The sequence below is a fragment of the Peromyscus eremicus genome, chromosome 8a, assembly GCF_949786415.1.
Source record: "Peromyscus eremicus chromosome 8a, PerEre_H2_v1, whole genome shotgun sequence".
NCBI classification, from domain to species: Eukaryota; Metazoa; Chordata; class Mammalia; order Rodentia; family Cricetidae; genus Peromyscus; species Peromyscus eremicus.
This window is the reverse complement of record NC_081423.1, coordinates 100020061-100044377: the sequence shown is the minus strand read 5'-3', so window position 1 is coordinate 100044377 and position 24317 is coordinate 100020061. Positions and strand designations below refer to the sequence as shown.

General features: G+C 52.7%; 1 protein-coding gene across 1 annotated transcript in view; it reads right to left on the bottom strand.

The window, feature by feature from the left end:
* The window catches only part of Pgs1 (phosphatidylglycerophosphate synthase 1), a 38355-nt gene that overhangs the window by 1920 nt on the left and 12118 nt on the right, over positions 1-24317 (bottom strand). Inside the window, exons 2-9 of the mRNA XM_059272218.1 lie at positions 24041-24230; positions 21411-21488; positions 19931-20030; positions 19104-19293; positions 18348-18526; positions 15794-16315; positions 5079-5227; positions 1356-1481 (exon numbers count right to left, since the gene is read on the bottom strand). Of these exons, the coding sequence (XP_059128201.1) occupies positions 1362-1481; positions 5079-5227; positions 15794-16315; positions 18348-18526; positions 19104-19293; positions 19931-20030; positions 21411-21488; positions 24041-24230 (1528 nt within the window). The 3' untranslated portion in view covers positions 1356-1361. The remainder of the gene's footprint in view (positions 1-1355; positions 1482-5078; positions 5228-15793; positions 16316-18347; positions 18527-19103; positions 19294-19930; positions 20031-21410; positions 21489-24040; positions 24231-24317) is intronic.

Sequence of the window (24317 nt, the reverse complement as noted above, 5' to 3'; positions counted from 1 at the left end):
GCCAAGTTCCCCGAAGAGAGCTGGAACAGTCCTGGCGTCAGAATTAGGGAGCCTAGATCTGCAGAGGGAGAACCTACCCAGGATTTCCTAAAGGCCTGAGCAGGGCAGAGGGAGCAGGGCAGAGGAGGGAGCTCAGCCCCATGCCACACACTGCCAGCAGAAGATGCGGGAATGCAAGTGCTGGGTAAGCCAGCCTCTCCAGACGGTTTCTGTGACTTGTGTCAGTCAGCTGTCGCCCGGGGCAGCACCGCTCTTGTCTTATTAGCAACTAAAAGCAACAGTCCTGTGGAAGCCTAGGTGTTTCTGACTCTGGAGCCCGACCGGGGACAGCCAGTCAGCCACAGCCATGAGATCTCAAGAGGCAGCCATCACTGCTGAGGGGCTCCTCTACGGGCTGCTGTGCCTGGATCCAAAGGCTGTTCTCTGCACACCAGCTGGACTGGCGTGGCGGTAGCCAATGAAGTGTCCAGGCTGCCTCCCAGAGCAGGCTAACACAAGTGCACAGGGCATGTGCACTGGGACCTGCTATGAGGAGCTGTACCAAATATGAACAGGCACACTTTTTATTAAGCTGGAGACCTGAGCAGGTGTGGTGGTGCACGCCTTTAACCCTAGCACTCGAGCCAGAGGCTGGCGGATCTCTGTGAATTCCAAGCCAGCCAGGGCTAGTGAGACTTTGTCTCAAATAAAGTGAAAATGAAGGTGTGACAAAGGAGGAGCAGGAGTAGGAGAAGCAAAGATCCAGAGACCCTGTGGGTCACAGTGGCCAGCTCTGTAGAGGTCTGTCTGCACAGCACGGTAGCGCAAGAAAGGCCACCATGTTCTCCACCAGAGAGACGCACCACATTCTCCCAGTGCTCAGGCTCCTGGGCAGGCAGAGTCTATCCCATGGCCAACAAGAATATCACAGCTGCCTCTCAGATATCACACTAACCTGCTACGTGTCAGGGAGACAGGCTGTCCTATGTCACCGTGTCCCCTCCCACCCCAGCGCACTCCAGAACAGCTCCTCCACCATTGAGCACTGTCTGCTGCAGGGCCACACTCAGCAGAGAACAGGGAAGGAAAGAGGCCCCTCTGCCCCTTGCCCCACGGCCTCTCTGGATCCTGGCAGGAGCAGCAGAAGGGAACAGAGGCTGCTGGCCTACCCTAGGTGGCTCTAGGCCTAGGCAGCAGCAGCAACACCTAAGGGGAGGGAGAAACAGCCAAGTCCAGCGTCTGCTTTAAAACCACTGTCCACAGCTGTAAACACTGCTCTGTGGCAAACGAAGGAAGCAGGGGAGAGCCAAGGCCACAGGGTCCCCTCAAGAGCTCTAGCCTTGGCCACACTGGCCTACTGAGTTCCCAGCACCTGCCTGTTCTCAGAAGAAGTTCTTGATCAGCGGAGTCACCATCTTCACCCACAGCTTCACCTGCCGATCTGGCTGATCAAAGGTGGCAGAGGAGACCACGCCCGATCGCACGTAGAGCTGCTCTTGTTCCTAAGGAAGAGAGGGGCGTCAGGCACTAGGTGTGGGGTCAGCCTGTGACTCCTCAGAACACTACCTGGTACAACAGTGACGCCCATGAGGCGGGTCAGAGATGCCACCACACCGCCTCCTGAGGACTCCGGCCAAGGGGCTCCATCACTACACACTGTGGATTTAGCTGAGATTACAGCTGGTGGGAAAACTATTTTAGATGTTTACCCCTCACAAAATAGATTAGTACAAGTTAAAGTAATAAACTGGTCTGGGCGGATTCCAATTAGGGGTAGTATCAGCCCAGCAAGGGCACAGACCCTGAGTTCCATCCCCAACACGGAGAACGGTGTCTCTTAAACAAACCGCTGGTTACACTGTGCTGTCAGCATCGGCCAACGCTGCTGATGGAAAGTGACACCCACCAGAGCTTATCCCAAGACAGCACCTCTGCATTCCACCGCACACTAAGATCTAGAGACACTTGTGGTGCCACATGTACAGTGGGGGAGGCTGGAAACCACCTAAACATCCAACATTCGCTTGTGAATTAACCCAGATGACAAAGCAATGTCAGACTAACATCACAGAGGAAAGTGACAGAAAACTAGACACGAGATGTACAGCACACACCTGGTCCCCAGAATCCACGGCCACTACAGATTCTCAAGCCCCTCAGTCAGATGGTGGCATGTACATCCTCGTGTAGATCTGCTTTTATCTTTTCTTACAGTGCTGGCAACTGGGCCTAGAGCCTGCTCTCCATGCCTGTCTCAACTCAGGGTTCTTTAAAGCATCTAATACAGTTGTAAATATAAGATGTAATGTATCAGTGCCATGTAGGATGTTACATTTCACTCTTCAGGAACACAAGACAAAGTCTGAGCACGTCCAGGTAGGAGGGCAATTCTCCCTACGTATTCCCACCACAGTGGTTGGCTCCTTGGACTTGGTACATACAGGGAAGGAAGGCTGAGAGTCGGGCCTCCCCACAGGCTCCCAGAACAAAGACAGAATGATCCAAAGGAGTCAGATGAAGAAGCGTCTTCTGTTGCAAACCATGTTTAAGCTTTCACCTCTCAACCCAAATTCTAAAACACACCTGTGGACTGACAGACAGCTGCTGGTAAAGGCACTGCCGCCAAGCTGACTACCTATACAGTAGGAGAGAACCGACTCCTTCAAGTTGTGCTCTGACCTCCCTCCCTCCCTCCCTCCGCAGTACGCATGTACACAAATACACAGGAGGGTGCCGTCAATCATATTAGGTTGTGGGTAGCCTACAAATGCTGTCCTCTTCTGCCTCATGTCCCTGAGCAGCTGGGGCCATATCTGCACCCACACTGAGGGTCAGCACAGGAGCCCTGACTGACAGGGCTTGCAGGGCCAATATCATCCACAGGAAGGAACATACTCCTCAGCAGTTCCTCCAACCAACAGAGAAACCCTGCACAAGTGTCTGAGGCTTTGCCCATACAGAGGTGGAGACCTAGGGCCTGCCTTTACCTCTCCTGCACCTCCCCACACTTGTGACCTTCATCATGAAAGCAGCACCCTGAGGCCATTGTCCACACCAACCTTTCAAACTATGTCCCCACAGCTGGCTTTTCCCATCATGACAGTTCCATGTCATGAACATCAGCCTAAGGTTCTATGGGCTGGGCCTGCAGAGGAGCCAGCTCTGGTCTAGGGAGGAGGACGGCCTTGCAGAAGTCTCCACAGACCCAGCTCCAGGTCGGCTCTTTAGTAAACACCCAAGATCTCAATTAAATTACCAGAAGTGCTCCAGTGTCCTCACAGATGCCACAACAGGGATGGAGAAGGAAGTCAGCTGGCAGAGGTCACAGCACTGTGCAAGGAGTCTTTCTTAGGTCACAAGTGGAAAGCTGTGTTCTCTGAACAAAACCAGGAAGCTTTCAGTTTTTATTGTTGAGGGAGGGACTCAGAGTTCTGATAAAAATATCTTCCATTCTCAAGACAGGGCCCTTCCCTGAGTCCCAGGAGAACTCCAGCAGGCCTTCTGAGTACAGGGATCACAGACTGCAGGACTATAAGCTGGGGGCTGGGCATGTGCAGCACCACATGGGGCAATCAGACACTGGAGGGTCAGGAGGCTAGCTGCAGGCCTTAAAACATACCGAAGCAAATGGAACCATCTAGAAATACATTTCTACACTTCACAGACCCTGAATCAATACGCATGTGCTGCCACCTTCCCACCATCAAAAGCCCCTGGGAGGCAGGTTTGGGAAGAAAATATCCCAAGTATGTCATTTGAGAAATCAGCTCAGACCACAACCAGCCAGGCCTTTCTCAAGATCCAGGATGTGGGTTTAGCCCCCCATCTCAGGAAGTGGGGTCTTGTCAGCACTAGAGAGCACAGCAGGCCTAGGCACTTGCTCACCAAACTCTCCCAGAACTCGTCCTCGCCTGGAGAGAATCATTACCAGCTCTCTCTGCAGAGGCGTCTGTACACACAGCTCTCTCTGCACCCGTGAGAACAGTCCAGGAGACCCCACGGTCCAGAGCCAGACTCATCTCTTCTCCACAGCCTGGCTCCAAGGCCAGCAGTTGCCCTGTTATGGGAAGTCCTCAGCTTGAGAGCTTCCTCAGTCATTTGCCATAAGCCTTTCTTCAGAAGGAAATCTGCTAGCACACCCGTCACCCCACTGGCCACAGGGCATGGCTGTTGTCACTTCCTCTTGCCCAGTCACAAAGCCCTTACTGGCACCTGGCCCTCGGTGACAAGATTCCCAGACACAGGAGCAAGTCCAAAGAACAAAGCCACGGCCACTTCCTCCCCCATCAGCAAGGGCTTTGAGAGTTCTGTAGCAGTGACTCCCAAACACTGGAGTCTAAAAGTCAGGATGGCTCAGCACATAAGGAGGTGGCCCCACAAGCCTGAGACCCGAGTTCAATCTTAAAACCCACAGTAGGAAAACTCACTTCAATAAATTGACCTCTAACCTTCACACAGATATCATGGCACATGCGCATCATACTCACACACATCCCATACACATATAATAATATACAGTTAAAAAATGATCAAAATAAAAGCCAGTGGGTGCTGTTCCTGAGGTCTGGCTGGGAGCAAGGGTCCTGCATCCCAAGACCCCAAAGGAAATCTGATCCAACCCACACAGGGGTTCCTGCAAAGGACACAAGCTTCCAAGACCAAAGCACAGGGTTCTGAAGTCAGAGCCTACTGCAGGAGAATTCACAGGAGAGCATGCATGAATTCTGAGCTTTCTGTTGTCTGCTGCACAGGGAGGGCCAAAGCCATGGCCAACCCATGAGATTCACCCCTGCTTTTAGAAAAGGCTGGACCCCATTCTACAATACCCATGTCCCAGTAAGGAGATGGTGGTCTCTTCCAGCATGGAAAGAGGGAAAGGCCTGGGGTGGGGTACAAGCCTGTCCCGCCTGGCCTTCCAAGGTTCCTCTTAGACTCGAGGGACCCAGGGTCGGTCGGTCCGTCTGTGTCTCTGTGTGTGTGTCTCCCCCCCCCCCCCCCCACTGTCTAAACTGACGAAGGCAGAAGATGCCTGTGAGGTCAACAACGACATGACACCAGCTGCACCCCATGTACCCAAGAACCCCACCACTTCAACACACCTGGTGGAGCTGCTGCTGCAGGGCTCGGCTCTCCGTCACGATGGCAATCTGGGCTTCTAGGTCCCGGTGAACTGACCTGTACCCAAAATTAGGAGAGCCAATCAGCGTGAGGCAGGGCAGGCTGCTCCCTGCCAGGTACAGCCAGAGGCCTGCAGGAAAAGGAAACGTGCAGACAGGAAGTGAGCTCAGCATCTGCCAGGTCTTTGCCACACACTGTCTCAACCTAGGAGGAAAGCAGCCAACAAGGGCGAGCATCAGGGAGCTGGCTGAATCAGGCTCACCCTCCTGCCTACCACTGCTAAGGTGCTGCAGACTGCTGAGTGCAAGGCCATTCTGCTCTCTGCTACGTCTGCTGTGGTTCATGTCCCGAGCAGGGAGGTGGCTCCTTCAAGGCCACGTTGGCAATGCTGTCCTTGGGGTCTTTTCTGACACCCCTGCCTTAACTACTCCCTGGGCCCCTCTCTAGAGAGGCCACTAGCCCCAGCTCTTCCAATTGCCTGCTGCTGGCAAAGTGCAGCTCAAGGTCCCTGAGGGCCAGAGCCCGCCATCCCTCCTGGGAGCTCCAAATAACCAGGCAGATGGGCTCTGCCCTACAAAGCACCAGAGGGGCGTGCGTCACCTGGAATGCAGAAGCACTGGGCAGGACCAGGTCTGCCTGTATACACACTGCCCACCTTTTCTACCTCCAGACACCCAGGAGCTCATCCACCTCTCTAGTCATCATCTGGAGCACAGAGAAGCACTGCTGCTAGTGGGTACCACAGGGCACACCAAAGCTGCCTTGTCACACCTCACACGGGACACTCCTGTAATGAAGGTCATGGGTTCTACAGAATCTAAAGCACCACTAGGTATGCCCATGGCAGGTACCATTCTGTGCCCTTTTCCATGCTCTCAAGGTCCAAGGCTTCACAGCCCAGCCACCGAGAACTAGTCCTGAGTCCTCCCCAGGCCTAGCCTGGCCTCTACCCTTCCCCTTACTAGCCCAAGAAAACCTATCTGGGCAAACCCAGTCAGCTCCAGGGAGACCAAGCACTCCCAGGCCTGCCACAGCTCATCCATCAGCAGGAGCCTCGCAGTGGCCCACAGACATGCACGAACATCACAGACAGACACCTGGCCGGCATGTAACATACATAGCTACACCAAAAGACAGTTTCCTACTGTTCACGTAGAGCAGAGTTTCCAAGAACACCTTGGGCAGGAGCTGAAAAAGGCTGTCGCTTATTCTGTGACTGGTCCCCTGCCCTAAAAGGCCACATCAAAGCCACCTGCCTGCAGTAGGCCTCTACTTAGGCAGGAAAGTCAAGAGGCCAGAGAGACAGGTGTCCCTCCCCACTTCCATGCTGGCAGCTCTGTCTACATGGCTCACCCTACCCAGGGATCCAGGCCATGCCTGCTCTTCCACACCTCTGGCTTTTCAAGTACTTAAGCCTCTCTCTGTCCCCAGAACATGGAGCTGGCAGAAAGAAGCCTCAGGACAGGAGCCCCAGCAGTCTCAGAAGACGGAGCCCCCTTCCCACCTGCCGCTGTGGGGCCGTCGCCACTGCTCCCACACGGTGTCGCTTGGGACCAACCACCCTCCTGACACCTGCTCAAAGACGGGAGGGGCAGCCCCTGCCTGGGCCAGGCTGGTTCCCATGTACAAAGAGTAAGACTCTCCTTTAGCACCCACTCCCTAAGCACCAAGCCCTGAGACACCATGACCCTGTGGGGAGGGTCTAACTGCTGCCCTCTCCATAGCCTCCTCGAAGACCTTCGGGGCCTACTGTCCCCAAGTCCCAGCTCCTAGGCAGACCTTCAGGGCCTACTGTCCCCAAGTCCCAGCTCCTAGGCAGACCTTCAGGGTCTACTTACTGTCCCCAAGTCCCAGCTCCTAGGCAGACCTTCAGGGTCTACTTACTGTCCCCAAGTCCCAGCTCCTAGGCAGACCTTCAGGGTCTACTTACTGTCCCCAAGTCCCAGCTCCTAGGCAGACCTTCAGGGTCTACTTACTGTCCCCAAGTCCCAGCTCCTAGGCTGACCTTCAGAAATGTCTCTTTAGAGACATTTCTAACTTACTGTCAGGCCCTAGCTCCTCACTCCAGAGCCTGACCTTTGGTCCTAAGGTCTCCACCTTTCCAGGAACCAGCAAGAAAGACTATAGTCTGGGAAGGAAAAGGTGTCTAGGGCGTGGAGTAGGGCAGGGCTATTCCTAGACAAGAGAAATTATGTAGCACTGAGTACCAGAGACAGCTAGGGACAGGAGGCCACTGAGGTCACTATCAGGCTTGGTACTCATCACAACATGTACCTAGCATAAACACAGTGACCTGGACTCAGAGCCCAGAGACCCTTTTGGCCTGAGGCCTGAAAATACCCTACCTAGCGCCCCTACGGGCTTGTTCCTGTCCAAATGAAGTGGGGGGGGGGGGACCTCAGCTGGTAGAGTGCTGGCCTAGTGTGCAGAAGAAGTCCTGTGTCTGATCTCAGCATAGAGTGGGAGTCCAGGAGGTAGAGGCAGAAGGATCAGAACATCAAGGTCATCCTGGCTACAGCATCACATTTTTTCTTTGTAAGATTATCACTACATGTGTGAGAGACACTGTGGGGGGAGGTTCAGCACAGACATCAACTTAGTGGAGTCTGTTCTTTTCACCTCATGTGGTTCTGGGGACGGAACTCACAACGTCAAGCTTGCATGGCAGGCACCTCTGCCTCCTGAGTCACTTTGTCAGAGCCTACAGATCAAGTTCAGGGCTAGCCTGAGGTACAAAAGACCCTGTCTCAAAAACAAGTTGATAAGCAGCAGGGCATGGTAGCACATATCTGTAAGCCCAGCACTCAGAATGATGATTTCATATCTGAGACCATTTTGAGCTACAGATTCAAGTTCCAGGCTAGCCAAGGCTAGACCTATAATACCAGCCCTTGGAAAATGGGGACAATAGGAACAGATGTTTGAGGTCAGATTCCCTCGGCTACATCAAGAGTTCAAGGCTAGCCTAGGCTGCATATGACAATGTTCCCCACCTCTCTCTCTCCCTGCCCCCGCCCTTGCTCGCGCTCTTTCTCGCTTTCTCGCTCTCTCTCTCTCTCTCTCTCTCACACACACACACACACACACACACACACACACACACACACACACACACCCTAAAGAGAGACAGACGAAACACCGCTGAGAGATACTGCCCATGTTATGGACAGTGGTCGGTCACTGGTGCTGAGTCCCAGGGAAGCCTGTGGTGGAATATTTGTACATTGAGTGAGGATGTGTTGCTGTGACTGGTGTAATAAAAAGCTGAACGGCCAATAGCTAGGGAGGAGAGATAGGTGGGACTTCCGGGCAGAGGAGGAGATAACCAAGGCACATGGGAGACGCCAATGGAACAAATGGGACATCCGGGACAGAGGAAAGGAAACTGAGCCATGTGACAGAACACAGATTAACAGAAAGGTTAATTAAGTTATAAGAGCTAGTCAGAAAAAAGGCCTAAGCTAAGGTCAAGCTTTCATAATCAATAGTAAATCTCGCCTGGGGGTGGTGGCACACGCCTTTAATCCCAGCACTGGGTAGGCAGAGGCAGGCGGATCTCTGTGAGTTTGAGGCCAGCCTGGTCTACAAAGCGAGTTCCAGGACAGCCAGTGCTACACAGAGAAACCCTGTCTCGAAAAACCAAAAAAAGAAAAAAGAAAATAATAATAATAATAATAATAACTCTGTGTCATTATTTGTGAGTTGGTGGCCCAAAGGAAAGCCTGTGAGGCCAGCATGCCAGGAGTCTCCACTTTTAGACTCCAAGTCAAGAGCTTCAACCATTGGCTGATGCCCTGGGGACCCATCTTCCTCGCTTGGTTGGAGCCCAGCTGTGCCACCAGCTCCCTCCAGATGCAGGGGAGGCTCTGCAGGCAGGAGGAGGAAGCACACTTCCAGCACAGGGCTATAAACTGGTCATCAAACCCCAATTCCTCACCCCAGAGCTTAACCTTTGTGCCCAACGTCTCCACAATTCCAGGAACCAGCAGCTTGGGGAAGGAACAGTGCTTTGGGGAGTGAACTGGGGGTAGGGCAAGGGAAACTCTGTAACCCTGAGTACCAGCGAGAGCAGGGAACAGGGAGACCTCTGCAGCCACTGTCATGCCGGGAACACTAGAGGTGGCACAGGCCTCAGAGACCAAGTACCCTCTGTCTCTCGACTCTGAACTCTTCAGAAAGAAGCCACCTTCCTGGGAGTGGTGGCTCACACCTACAATCCTAGTATGAGAGGCTAAGGAGGGATTCTTAGGAATTCAAGGCCAGTCTAGGCTACAGAATAAGATCCAGTGTCAAAAACAAGAAGATGAGGCCACACATCTGTCCTTTTCCAGGCACCTTGTGCCTTACCCAACAGAGGCTCCAGCACATTCAAACAGACCCTGGTCATCCTCTGCCCTGGCACAGACTGCACTCCTACTGCATCCAGCCAGGCAAGCAGAGGCCTGGTGACTTCGCTGTCCCATCTGCCCTGGGCAGGCATGATGTGCCCTACATTCAGGCCTCTGCACAGAGAGGCCTCCCTGAACTAGACCCCCTACCAGCATGGATCCCTTCTGCTTAGGGCTCTTGCTTGCCACAATCTGCACAGGACCATCTGCTAGCTATGTGTTTCCTGTGAGACAGAAGTCTCAGGAGAGCAGGAACCACAAACCCAGTGAGCATGCCCAGTGCTTTCCATGATCCATGCAAGGCACATGGATGCCAGATTAATATCAGAGTGGTGACTGCCTCCCAACTAAGTAGATTAGATCACATGTTTTTAAAAAAAAAAAAAAAAAGCAAGAGTTTGGGCTGAGAAATGGCTCAGCGGTGAAGAGCACTGGCTGCTCTTCTAGAGGACCTGGGTTTGGATCCCAGCAACCACATAGTGGCTCACAACTGTAATTCTAGTTCTAGGGGATGAAACATGCTCTTCTGACCTCTAGGGGCACAGGGCACACATACATACATGCAGGCAAGACACCCACACATGTAAGATAAAATAAATAAACCTAAAGAAAATCAGGAGCTCTGCATATGCAGGCTGGAGTCTTCTCTGAGAACTTCTCCAGAAAGATGAACTTCCTCCCACAGCCCCAGTGTTCTTCGAGACCCTCCAGAGTCTCAGACCCCTGCAGAAACCAGGAGAAAGAAGACATCACAGCCCTGCTCTTCCACAGGGGAGCACCAATCAATTCTGGTGTCAGAGGGATTGACAAACTCCTGAGAGCTCAGGGCTGGAGTCTACTGCCTGTGATGGCCATGTCCACCACTGCCCCCATTACTCTTAAGCACATCTGCCGAGTCCAGGTGACAGCCATGCCACATGGAGCCCAGGTAAACAGGGTGAGGCTGCCAGGCTGCCTCATCAGCTCACCTTCGGGCAAGATGCCAACCAGCCTGTCGGGAAGACAATAAAAATAATGGCATCCTGTCAGTCATTAACAGATTCCATCTGCGCAGCCAAAAGTCTCTTAATCCAAAGATCCCTGAGCACACAAAGGGTTTTGTTAATCTAGAATGCTTCGTCCAAGAGAAATCAAGTCAGTATGCTCAGTCCTTCCTGATCCCCCACAGATGTGCCCCCACTGAGCCCATGGCCCTGGCAAACAGATGGGCAAGAGTAGCTTAGTACACAGTGAGCAAGGGTGTGATCCCTGCCTGACAGGGCTCAGCTCTCAGGACAGAGCAGGGACAAGGCTGACACGTGTCTTGCTCAGGGCAAAAAATCAAAATGATGGCCTGAACATCACAGGCTTCACCATGGGGCAGAACTGAGACACAGATGCAAAACACTCGCACATGTGAAATGCTAACACTGCCCCTCGGGCGCCGCGGTAAGCATGCTGGAGCTCAGCAGACTCCACTGGACTAATACCCGTGTCCTAACCCCACTCCCCATACTCCACCAAGACCCAGTGGACGCAGTGAACCCACAGCACCTGCTTAGACAAATCTGTTGAGCATCTGAGAAGCAGTCAGACTCTAGCCCAGCCCCTAGAACCCTTCCCCCTACACCTACAGGCCAAGCCAGAGACTGTCAAACCAGCAGTCAGAGGCACAGCCAGGAGCCTAGCTGTGCCCACCACCTGCTCCCGAGGACTCTCTGCAGCCAAGGACAGAGCTTCCCTTCACAGCTAGAGGTACAGCAACAAACCTGCATACAGATAACTTAGGACGGCCCACCTAGTTCACAAGTGTTTTTAGCTTCCTGATGGTGAGAAAGCAAAATCCATTCAGAAGAAACCACACTCCAGCTGGGGCGGGGAGGTGCTGCAGTCTGAGGACAGCCCTGGTGCGTCTGAACTCTACCCCAAGCCTCTCACCTTTACACTGTGAGCACGGACCCTTCGCTCCTGGTGGCAGCAACAAGTCACAGCACTCTTGGGCTTAGATGGTAAGAAAAACCCTCAGTACACCACAGCTTTCTGTGTGGCTAAGCTAGGACCACTGTGAGCTAAGACACCGATATGCAGGTGACAAGGCCAAAGACCTACCTACACTGGACCAGTCATCCACTCTGCTCAGAGGGAGCCCTCACTGGCTGTGGGCTGCTGGTCACTTAGACACACTTGCCGTCCCCAGAGGACGGGGGACGGCATGCCATCATCGCACTCTACAGGAGCTCCTGTAGGATGAACTGAGCTCTAGGGACCACTTCCAAAAACTTCCACATAAGAACTCAACGAATAAGCCACACTGCAAAAGAAGTCTCCAAGGCAAACACTGACACTGTGGGCCACCCCTGTGGGTTACGATAGCAGCAAAGCCTGTAAGTGACATGAGTTCTACCAATTGCTTCAGCAGCCAACTGCCATGCAATCAACTTCCCAGCAGGCATTCGAGCAGCAGCGAGTAATCCAATCCTGCTGTTCTGTCCATCCTGGGCTGGCCTCCATCCCTACCTCTGCCCCCACTGTTAGGGTCACAAGGCTGCACCCAGCTCCCCAGCAAACACTACAGAGCAACCCTAGTCTTCTGAATCGCCGCAAGGAGACCCACAGCGCAACTGGTGTGGTCATGTGCCAAGGCAGCTTCCCAAGGAAAGGGACCAAACCATCTTTCCTGCTAAGCCACCTCACAGGGCCACCAGCAAGTTCAAAAGGTCCTCCTGGCACCCTATGCCTGGTCCCTGGGGAAAGCTATGCTGTTAAGTTATATCTCTTGAGGCACACGGATCCAGACAGATCTAGAATGCAGTGTCCTGGCTTCTCAGGCATTCTTCCTCTGAGGCTTTTTGGGAACAGGAATAGTTGAGACCAGCCCAAGCCTGTCCTGTAGGAGCTTGGGCAAGAGAACCCAGATATCAACTACATAGTAATGCGCAGGAGTTTTCCAGGAGCCCCAAATAGACACAAACAGGCCCATGTCCTGTATCCAACACAGGCCCTGCAGGACATGGTCCACTGCACCAACCATCAAAAACCAACAACCACCCTGTGGACTCCCTATTCATCCCATACTGATACTGAAGCTGTCTGCAGGTGTGCCAGAAAAGGGCCGTGACCCACTGTAGACAGCAGCCACTAAGCAGGAAAGGGTGCTGGCCTTTCACCTTTGCAGAGTAACCTCTGACCTCTGATTCCTGGAGAGACCCCTATTCAGAAGAAACGGCTTCAAGCCGGTTGTAATCCCAACACTCAGGAGGTCCAAAGTTCAAGGTCATCCTCAGTTACATAGCAAGTAGCTCAGGCCACCTAAGACCCAATTTCAGAACCAAACTTCCAAGCACCATCTTCCCCCACCCAGCTCCACCATCTCATCCTCCGTTCAACAATTCTAGGATCCAGATACGAGGCTCTCCCTGCCCCCCTACACACACACACACACACACACACACACACACACACACACACACACACTGATCCTGCATTCACAGATGGCAGGGCCCCACCCACATCAGGGCAGGCAAGAGGGAGGGAGAGAGGGAGGGAGAGAGGGAAGGAGCAGAGGGTAAGAGCACACAGTCCGGGAAAAGGCGAGGCGAGGTGCACAGGAAAAGCCAGTTGGGTGTAACTGGGGTGTCACCACACACATGAAAGTTGATCAGTGAGGCTTCAGGGGAACACGGCAACAGAGACCAGAGTCTCTCCAGCTGTAAGGCTGGGCTAGGGCCTGAGGCACAGTGGACTTGGAGGAGCATCTGTCTGGCCTGCCTCGCTGTGCAGGGACCTGTAAATTACCATGCTTCTCCAAAACTCTGGCTTCACCCGGTTGCTCAGTTCTTCCCTCTGTGTCCCCACCCTTGGGCCCTGTTGTCGCTCCCAGAAGGAACTGGGCCAACCTGAAAAGACTTTCCATACACACCCTCTGGCCAGCTCTACCTGCCCAGAGATAGCGAGACCGCAAGCTTCACTCAGCCCACATGTTAAGCTGAGACCAACAATGGGGCAGAAGCTTACCACACAAACAACGTTGCCTGCCTGGGCAGGACTGAGGGCTTCCATGCACAAGCAGGGCCAGCTGGACAGGCCAATCACTTCCCCAGTCTTTGGGGTATTACGTCCTATGTAAGGCTGGGGTGGAGTTCAGACAGGTAGAGAGAGTATTTGATGCATACACAAGGCACAGGAATTCATCCCAGCACCACAAAACACAAACAAAATAAAACAAAGAACAGCGAGATGGGTCAGTGGGTAAAGATGCTTGCCACCAAGCCTAAAAGCCTAATTTTGATTGATGGAATTCACTTGATAGAAGGTGAGATCTCATTCCCACAGCTACCTTCTAACCTTTATAAACAGGCCATGGCATGTGCACACTCCAACAACACACACACACACACACACACACACACACACACACACACACACACATACACACAAGTGAGGGTTTTTTTTGTTGTTTCTTTTTGTTTTTTGACACAGGGTTTCTCTAGGTAGCCCTGTGCTGTGGGATGTCTTCCTGTACGCTGTGAATATATGCTGTTTCCATTGGTTAGTAAATAAAGCTGTTTTGGCCTATGGCAATAAAGCTTACAGCCAGGAAATCCAAGTAGAGATACAGAGAGAAGGGTGGACTCAGGCAAACAGCAGCCACCGCCCAAGGAGCAACAAGACGCCAGCAACCAGTAATACCACGGCTCCGTGGCAACTTATAGATTAACAGAAATGGGTTGTTATAAAAGCTAGCTAACAAGAAGTTTGAGCCATAGCCTATCTAGTCAGTAACTGATATAAGCCTCTGTGTGTTTACTTGGGTCTGAGCAGCTGCAGGACCAGGCCAGACACAGGAAACCTTCCGACTACAGCCCTGGCTGTCTGGAACTCACTCTCTAGACTAGGCTGGCCTTGTGCTGTGATTAAAGGTGTGTACAACCACTACATGGCTCAAATAAATGTTTTTTAAAAATAACTAAAACAACAATACAGATAACTGGATTCAGCTCTAGGACAGCAAGGAACTTCATTATTTCTTAAAATATATCCCCACTAGCCAGGCATGGTAGTGCATGCCTTTAATTCCAATACTCAGGAGGCAGAGGCAGGCAGATCTCTGATTTCCAGGATTGCCTGGTCTACACAGAGAGTTGCAGACCAGCCAAGGGTACATAGTAACCCTATCTCAGATAAGTAACAACAAAAACAAAAAAAGTATCCTCACTGAAAATGCTGGATTCGGAGAGTGAAAAAAGTTCTATCTGAAGAGTCAAAGATGGCCTCAAATTTCAAGAGCCCAGATATGTGCTCAGAGGCCAGACACTACCTGGAGAAGCCACAAGAAGCCAGCACTCCACAGATACTGTCCACACCTCTGCCACCTGACAGAAGACAGGCACTGGGGTAAGGTGACTCCTCAGGCAATGTCATCCTGAAGCCGGCACCCTCAGCAATACTCCACAAGGCAAACTGTTGTCAGGTACAAGGTTTTCAACACGTTTCATCTACCCGTCAGAGAGGTACTCCCAAGAACCTGCCTCACCTGGGCTGTTCTCTTTGGATCACAGCAAGTACCCACTGCAGACTATAACCATCTCTACCACAGGGCTGAGTGTGGATGGTCCAGGGCACTGGCTGGGTGCCCAGCACAGCTCAGTGATGGACACCTTCCTAGCACGGACAAGGCCTGGGCCTCAGCCCCAGAACCACAAAGAAGAGACCAAAGGCTACATGACTTCCACCGCCCTGTCAGGACTACACACTGAGCATGTGCTTCCAGCTTCTGAGTATGGGGAGAGGAGTGCAGGGGCTGGCAAACAGGGACAGAATCCATCACAAGGAGGCATAGACAGGAGACCGGGCTATTCCCAGGACAAATCAGCAATGTGCAGTGAGTCCTCTGTGCAGCAGGCAGGTATGAGCCCCGAAGACAGAGAAGACGGAAGCAAGCCTTCCATGTTTCCTGGTGTTCCTCTCAGCAGACAGGAACATGTTCCTCAACAGGCACCAAAGGACTAAGGACTGAAGTAGGTCAGCAGCAGAAGTGAAAGCCTGGGGTTGGTCCCCAGAACCAGGGGAAACATGGAATATTCACCGAGTAGTTTCCATTTTTAAAGTTTTGTTCACATAAAGGGGAAGTATTCTGTACAACTAAATTCTGTCCCCAAAACGGGACAGAATCACCCCTCTAGGACATGGGACAAGCAGGAAGTACCTGCAAGGGCTGCTGTAAAGATAACACAGTGCAGGACTCTCTCCCACATGTATTCACAAAGACCCCAGATCTGTGTGGAACATCCCCAATCCCACGGGGGGGGCCCTGGCCAGCCCCCACCTACCTTTGGCGTGAAAGGTCCATCCCCTGCGCCAGTATTCCTGAAGCCGGACCCGATCCTGCTGCCCCAGGCTACACACTTCACTGTAGAACTGTCGCTCGATGTGCACATAGGCAGCAGGGATGGCGCCGGCCACGCCCTTGGCCCCAAAGAAGCCATTCACCTCTGGTGAGGCTAGGAGGATCTGATACTCGGCCCGAGTACCTAATACCAGGTCCATGTAGGCCTGGGTCAGGTTGAAGTAGCCAGTGGTGAGGAAGACCTTAGCTCCCCGCTCAGCTTCCGTCAACAGGGTCTCAGTGACTATCTCATCTATCTGAATCTCAAAGGGCTTCATCTGGATCAGTGGGTAAATCCAGGTGTCAGGTGCTGGTCTCCGGTCACCAGCAGCCGCAGCCTCTTCCTGACTCAGCAGAGAGTCACTGTGGAAGGTCTGTGCATGCAGCATCTGTTGTCGGGTCCTGGCTGAGTGGATCACATCCATGACCCGTTTGTTAGCTGCTCTGCAGTACGCAGCCCGGTCACCTACAGGAGACATACGAAGAGGAAAAAGAACAATGGAGAACCACGTAGTGGTACACACCTATAATCCCAGCACGTGGGTGGTAGAGGCAGGAGGATCAGGAGCTATGGTCATCCTCAGCTACATAGTGAGTCCAAGGCCAGCATGAGCTACATTAGACCATTTAAAAATCATCAAGACTCTGCTGGCTCGAGGCACACACCATGTGACAGCTAAGTGCAAATGCACAAGTTTTTACTGGCAGAACACAGACTAAGCTCAAGGAGCAAAGGAGGCAGCAGCCAGCAAGGGCCCTGCCCACAGGACCCATGCAACGAGACGTAGTAGGGCACGACACAGGTAATTCCAGCTACAAAAACTCAAAGACAGGGAAAGGAATGTGGGGGTGGCAAACACCAGGTTTTTGGTACCTTGGGGATACAGCTGGGGGTTAGGTAGCTCTGGGAAGGCCGCTGAGCTGCACCTCTGTGGTGGCTGTCTGGTTCGCACGCTTTGTGCTTCATAAGAAAGATCATTGAAATAAAAGACATGCGTCAGGGATAGGTGTGGTGGCACCTGATTACAATACTGGCACATGGGAGGAAAAGGTCAAGGCCAGCCTGAGCTACACGAGACCCTGTCTCAAAGGAAAGAAAAAAAGTGAAAAGTTAAGAAAAAGGACGTGTTCACATTAAGAACAGAGAAAACACACAGCAAATGCACGCAGCACAGAATGCACAGGGCAGGAAAGCACGGGCACCATAAACAGAAGCCCTGAGGGCAGGCTGGACTCTGCAAAAACACCTTCCCCATAGGGACAGGATACAATGACACACACTCTTCAGACACACTGCAGGGAAAGACACAACTTCAGGTGCTGTCACTGGACGAGAAGAGGCTGAGAACTGACTGTGCCTGAAGTCTGGGGAGAGCAAACCAACACTGCAGATCAGGAAGACGACCAGTCCACAGACAGGCCAGAAGCAGGAGGTCAACATCAGACTCAGGAGACAGAAGTCTCTGGCAAGGCTAGAGAAAAGCAGCACCAAGTGGAGCTGCTGGGTCACCTACGCTCACGCAGTCTGCACTAAGAACAGAGGCAGACACTTGGGTGCCTCGGGACTAGACTAGGAAAAGAAAAGAAACCAACTGTACAGAAGTCCATCCTGCCAGAGGGAGCAACAGCCAGACACTGAGCAAAATGTCCCTGTCCCTGTCCTAAACATGACACATCTCAGCTGTCCCTAAACACAGCCATTCCCACTAGCTGTGCCTAGCCTGGCACAGTACACCAGGGCCTAAGCTTTTCTTCAAGGCCCAGATAGTATATATTTTAGGCTTGAGGACCAAAAGGTAAACCTAGGGATACACAGAGGGAAAGAAATTTTCCACAAAATGTTTAACTGATGCCCTTCAATGCACAGTGGTAACAACTAAACATTCCCTGGGGCAGACCGGGCCATCAACAGACCACAGCCTGGCTGGGCAGTCACAGCTCCCTGGTACTGCACAGAGCTGTCATCAGGCAAACCACCTGACATGAGAGCTTGTCCCCTCCAAGGGCCAGGTTTTACCCCTTCCCCAAGTTGTCCCTAAGCCGTGGAGTCTGCTGCACACTCAGCAGCAGCCCTTTAAGGGCAGGAGAAGCCGTAGCCACAGGAATCACAGGAATGCAAGTGCCCAGAAATGCGGCGCAAGGGCTTGCCTGCAGCAGAGCTCAGCTCTCCCATTTCACTTTCCAGGCAGGAGGCCGCAGAACTCACTGCTATGATAGGAGATTTGGGGAAGAGGCTGACTGCTTCCTGTAAGATCAAGGCAGTCTCCCGGCCCACCCTACCAAGGTATAAGACCTGACCCAAACTCCCACCTTCCCAGGCTGGCTCTTGCTTACAGGGCATGTGAGCATGTGAAAACCAGTAAATCACACTCTCTGGCTTAGAAACAAGTGCTGAAATCCCTGATGCCCCGTTTCCTATACCCGGGCAAGGAGCACAAAGACGTTCCTATACCGTCAGTCCACAGGACGATGTCAGCAGCTGCTGCAGGCTGCCCTACCTTTGTAAGGGTGCACCATCCCATCCAGGACGTCCACCGTGTCATCCCCCTGCAGCTGAAGGGACACATCCCCCACTGCATCCACCAGCTCTGTGAAGAAGTCTGCGATCTCAACACAGTCTTGTAAGAACACATAGCGGTCCTGGCGGTTGGTGAAGTAGGAGTCACTCAAGTTTGCACTAGAGAGAGAAGAATCGGGTGAGGACGCAGCCAGGAGGATGTGTGGCCCAGTGACCCAGGCCTCGGGGTGAGTAGGTGAGCAATGACAATCCCATGGTGTGAGGAAACCAGAGCAACCTTGTGTAGGACACGAGCCCGGCCGACACTGAAGACAGGACAGGGATGGCACCCACCAAGGAGCCAACCCGGGCAGAGAACAGGTGCTGTAGTCCACAGCTGTCAGTGACATCACAGCCCACAGACCTGGACTTCCATCATGCTCAGTCTGTGTTTCCTGGGCTCTGTCTGGCAGTTATGTGTCCTCTCTGGTCTGTTCTCCTCACTTGAAGTGAGGAGCAGAGTGACAGCATCACCAAGAGCAACAGTGACCTGGTGCAGAGGCTCAGCATAGCCGCCAATGCTAACACAATGCTAAATGGGGGCTGGTCTTCCAATCGACCTTCCACACAGGAGGGGCTACTAAAGAGAGGAGCGCCATCGACAACCTGCACAGCACCCCCTCTAAGGAGTTAGGGGGCAGACTGGCCTCGTGCCTTGAACTGGACTCCCAGCTAGAGAACACAACAGAGCGCTCACCCACTCAAGATGATGTTGTTGTCAAAGAGGTACACCTTGATGTGCTGAAGTCCGATGGTCTCGTTGAAGCGCTCGGGGATAAGGAGTCGGAGGAGTCCTCGGAGATTTGGCGTGTGGAAGAGGGAGACACGCACGTGCTCTGGAAACCTCTGCAGGAGAGGGAGCAGCATGGTGCGCGAGTTCTTCCTACCTGTGTGTGAGCGGCAGAGGAAACACCTGTAACTTTCCCACCAGGAAAGACAGATGCCCTGACTGCCAGACAGACCAACTCCCTGGGAGCCTCACTTTACCTGGGGTGGCGTAACAAGCCACATCAAACGGTGCTGCTTCTCACCACAGCACACCATGCTCTAGGGCAGGACTGGCCCTCAGCCACACTGGCTCCCCGTCCTGGGGGCCACTCCCACTCAGTGCCCTGACCTCTCATCCCAGTTCCAGACGAAAACATGCCAGCCTGAGCCAGACACGACATTAACTCAGATCTAGTCCATTTCCTACAGCAGTCACTTAGAAACTTTGGCCTGAATCTCAGAGAAGGAAGGAGACTGCCTTCCAAGAAGCAGGTGTCCTGGGAACTTAGCCTCAACCACCAGGGACCCACACACACAGCCTTAAAATAAAGCAAGGCCAAAGGAAGCAGGGAGGAGACAGACCCCGAGTAGCCACGGACTCAGGAAAGCTCCTTTTCTGCCCTGACTGTTCCAAGCTGGGCTACATACAGCTACCTGCTGCAGAGGAATCGTGACTGGGACCAGCAGGCAGCCCTACACAGGTCTGATAGAGGGCAACTCCTCAAACCAATGAGAGAGGAAGTGCGGAGCACCTACCTCTTGAGCCCCGGGTGAAGTCTAGGAGGATGGAAACCTTGAGGTCAGAAGGAAACTTCGATTGCAGTGATTTCTCCAGAGAACTTTCCAGACAATCCACCTATAAGGAAAGAATCAAAGGGACACGTGTGAGACCAAAGGGCTGTGTCTGCCCCTGAGAAATGAATCCACTCACCACACTATCCGGAAACACGGAACTACTCTACATGAGCTATCAACCACTGCCAAGCTCCCTCTCCAGCCTGGGCTCCAAGAAGAAGGTTGAATGCAGGGCTGAGGTACCCTGTGCTTGACAACCTGGAACTCTCATATCTCCATAAACATTCTCCTCCAGACACAACACTGGTGCCCTACCCACAATGGGAGGTACTAGTTGAGTATCCACTGAATGATGAAGAGATCCAAGATGTAACCTGCCCCCTGCCTTCCCCTGTAGTTTGGACATTACCTCCCTCTCCCATGAGAAGAGATGGGCTTCCCAAGTTTGCCGTCGACAAGAGAACTGGAAAATGGAGGGAGGCCTCTGCTCCAAGTCAAGATGTGGAAGTATTCAGGCTAGCCTACCATCCCCCTGGCTCCACATACCAATGCCTGCATCATTTCCCAGCTCCAAACCACCAGTTTCTAACTACAATAAATCCAGAAAGAACACATACCTCAGGCACCACACCTTCCACCCCACGGAGAGAAAAGTGCCCACTGACAGGACAAGTAAGCCATGTTCACAGGCTCCAGCTCAACCCAGACGCTGCCTGCCATGGGCAACTCTACAGAGGCATCTCTGGACTCATTAGGAAGCTTAGGCTCCTCCCAGCCCTCTCTTCCTTACTGAAAATCACAGCTATGGCACACCAGAAAACCCAGGGAGAACAAGACTGACTAAACCCTGACACCCACTGCCAGCCTTGGTACACCCAGCAGCCAGCCAACCAGCCAGCCCTAACTGCACTTGGGCTCATCTGCCTAGAACACAGTCAGAAAATGTTTTCTGAAAAGGTCCTCGGAGTAAATATTTTAGGTTTTGTGAGCCAGAGATGGTCTCTGCCAGGAAGACTCAGCTGTGTGGCTGTCACAGGAGAGGAGGAGTGTGCCATACCCCACTACAGCTGCACTGACACAGGAGAGGATCAGTGTGCCATACCCCACTACAGCTGTATTGACAAGTGAATGTCATGCACCCTACATGACTCACACTCTTTGGTTTTCTTCCAATCTCTTAGAAATCAGTTGCCATTCTTCAGGCCACACAAAAGCAGGCCACAGACCTGATATAGCCTCTGGGTTATGGTCAGGTAGAGCAGCCCAGAGAGCCCTGTAAGGGTTGGGAAGCTGTTGGCCAGCACATGATTGAGTCTCTCATACCATCTTCATGCACTAATGAGACACCTACATGTAGAGGCCAGAAAGGCAGCTGGAGTCAACTGTGACACTGTGGAGCTGGCTCCACCTGCTGCTGGGACCACCTGCCCCTAAGCCTTACCAGTTCCTGCTCCAAAGGTCCTGTCCCCAAGTAGAGGGATGCCATCACAACTCGCCTCTTGGCTATTTTTATCTGCCCCTGGAAGAGGAGAAACAATTCTACATTACAATCACTCATCTTTTTCATAGTCCAAATGGAGGCAAATCATACTCTAAGGTGAATGGCTCTCCATCCTCACCATTAACACTCCAAGTAGCCCAGTTCAAGGCACCTAATGGGACAACAACATGCAACACAGCCACTAACGAGTGAAGGATATCACAAGCGCGTGCCTGCGTGTGTGTGTGTGTGTGTGTGTGTGTGTGTGTGTGTGTGTGTGTATTATGTATTTATATATGCATATTTGTGTGAGTGCTGGTCACATGTAAGTGTGTAGACATGCATATGGGGACAGAATCATCTTGGGTTTTTCCACCAAATGTTTTGTTTATTTTTGAGACAGGGTATCACTAGCCTGGAACCCACCAAGCAGGCTGGCTGGCCAGCAAGCCCAAGAAGTCCACCCAGCTCTGTACCCCAGCCCTGGGATTAAGAGTGCACACCACCTCACCCAGCCTTTTCCCATAGTGCTGGGTACGGAACTCAAGACCTTCATGACTGTGAGGCAAGCACTTTACCAACTGAGCACATTTTCCAAGCCCAGGATGAAGGAATCTGTGTATCCTGATGAGAACTCACCCCCACAAATGCTGCTAAAACAGAATACACACAACCTCACCAATAAACCCCACAGGCACACAGCTGCACTCATGTGCATGCATGTACATCCAGGTCCAAAGGAGCAGAGAGACTTCTAATCTCTCTGAGAAGCAGGAGCGGCAGAAGGGGAGGGTGCATGCAGCTGCACTTGCCATCATCTCAAGTCTAGCTGCCTGTAATCAAGCGTGGGTCCACACATGCACGCACACGCATGCACGGGCACACATGAAAAGACAACACATTCCAAGTTGTCTCCACAGCCGGTGTCCTCTCCCCAGGCCCTGCCCCATCTCCAAAGCCCTAGGCAGCCCCACCCCAGAGATGTTAGCAAGCACACAAAGCACCAGAGTGCACACCTGTCACACCTGTCCTCCCAGCTCTGGGGAGACAAGACAGGAAGATCAGGAGTTCCTATCAAGTTAGGGGCCAGCTAGGGCGACATGAGACTGTCTCCAAAAACTACAAAGCTCAACTCTAAAGGACACAGGAGAGCAGAATTAGGAGGAGGAAGCCACAAAGCACAGCACATGCCTGCGACTTAAGAAGGGATATCACCCAGCTAGTGTTGTCCACTCAGGAAGTTGGGCATATCGACTAGACAGATGTATGAACACACACCCTGGGAAATGCTTAGGCACAAGGAAAAAACAAACAACATCCTCAGGCTGCTACTTCCTTTGTTTTGTTATCTATTAAAATCAAGGTTGTAGAGAAAAAACAACAGTCAGTCCAGCCCCAACCACCAAAGTGTATACATGGCTGCTCACTACAGGACCCCAGGACCCCAGACAACCCCTGCATCAGGAAGGCAGAGGACCAGCCAAAGACCAGAGCGTCAACATCTGTCACATAGGTCAGGGGATGAGAGTCAAGCAGCCTGTAGGCCCCCAGTCTGCCCTCCTGTCCAGGACAAGGTACAAAGGCCTTGCCTCTTCTCAACCCAGATCCAGGCCCCCTGCTGCCTCCTGGCCTCTTCAGCTTCACCGACGTGAACAGGGGCAAAGCCTCCTGACCAGAAGAGTCTGTCAGTCAGTCAGCATCTGGAATAACCTGTTTCTTCAAGTCAGAGGGAAGACAGAAGCAAGAGCACACTGCAGGTTCATCCTCATGAACAATGAGGAAGAAGACAGAGAAGCAGGGTGTGAGGAGAGCAAGGGGGCCCCCATTGGCATTGGCCCACACACAGGAATGAACCCAGATCAGCCCCTGCCCGTGGGCACACACACCAAGAATGAGCCAGCCAGAAACGTAGCTAAGTGTGGATCAGGCAGACAGCAGGCTTTCTGCAGATGAGCGCTCCCTTTCTCCAGAGGTGAACCTGCACCTGTGTCCCCTGCTGTCTCCCAGCACCCTGCTGGCCACCAGCCTCAGCAGATCTCCATTCCAGAGCCATTGTTAATATGAATTCAGAGAGTTCACATAAAGATTGACTAGTGCTGAATTACTTCATTCCGATTAGCAGTCCAACCATGAGCTAGACGTGTAATGTGAACCTGAGTACTGTGGAAAGCAAACCCTAGGTACATAGTGATCCAGGAGGCCAGGACCCCAGGCCGGGGAGTACAAGCCTCCTAATGTGAAGTGCCTTGTCACCAAGCGGCCACTGCGCGTACACATCAGATCCTACCTCAGATCCCCACAAGGCAAACACAGCTACCATGATCAAGCTGCCACCACGCAGGGGGGTTCACATGCACAGCCCCCTTATCTCCAGCAGAGAAGGACTGGGGGCTACAGTTCTCACTGCCTCCAGGCTCAGGTTCTAGCCCTGTCCTCGCTCCTCCCTGCTGGGGGACACCAGCTACCAGAGAGGCACAGATGAAGGGACACTGACAGCAGGAGCCACAGGCTGTATCTGCAACAGGTGTCAGGACCCACCAAGCCCTGCCACCCCCATCCAAATCCTGCTCTTGGTCCCTCAAGCAACTTACCTTCAAAAGCTCGAAGAACTCTGCCGGAGAAGAAAGCACCCTGACGTGAGAGCTGGAGACTCCGAATTCCGGGACCAGGTTTCTGATCCACTGAAACCTGTGCACACCCTCGGGACATAGGCAGCAAGGTGGGGAGGTGACCTGAGGAACAGTTGGGGACAGCAAGGGAGCCAGTAACAGCCATGGCGACCTGGTTAAAGAGACATGAAATGAGCTACTCTGTCCAACCTCTCTGGGGACTGACTGACTCCTGAAGGTTTGGCCCTCCAGATTTTTT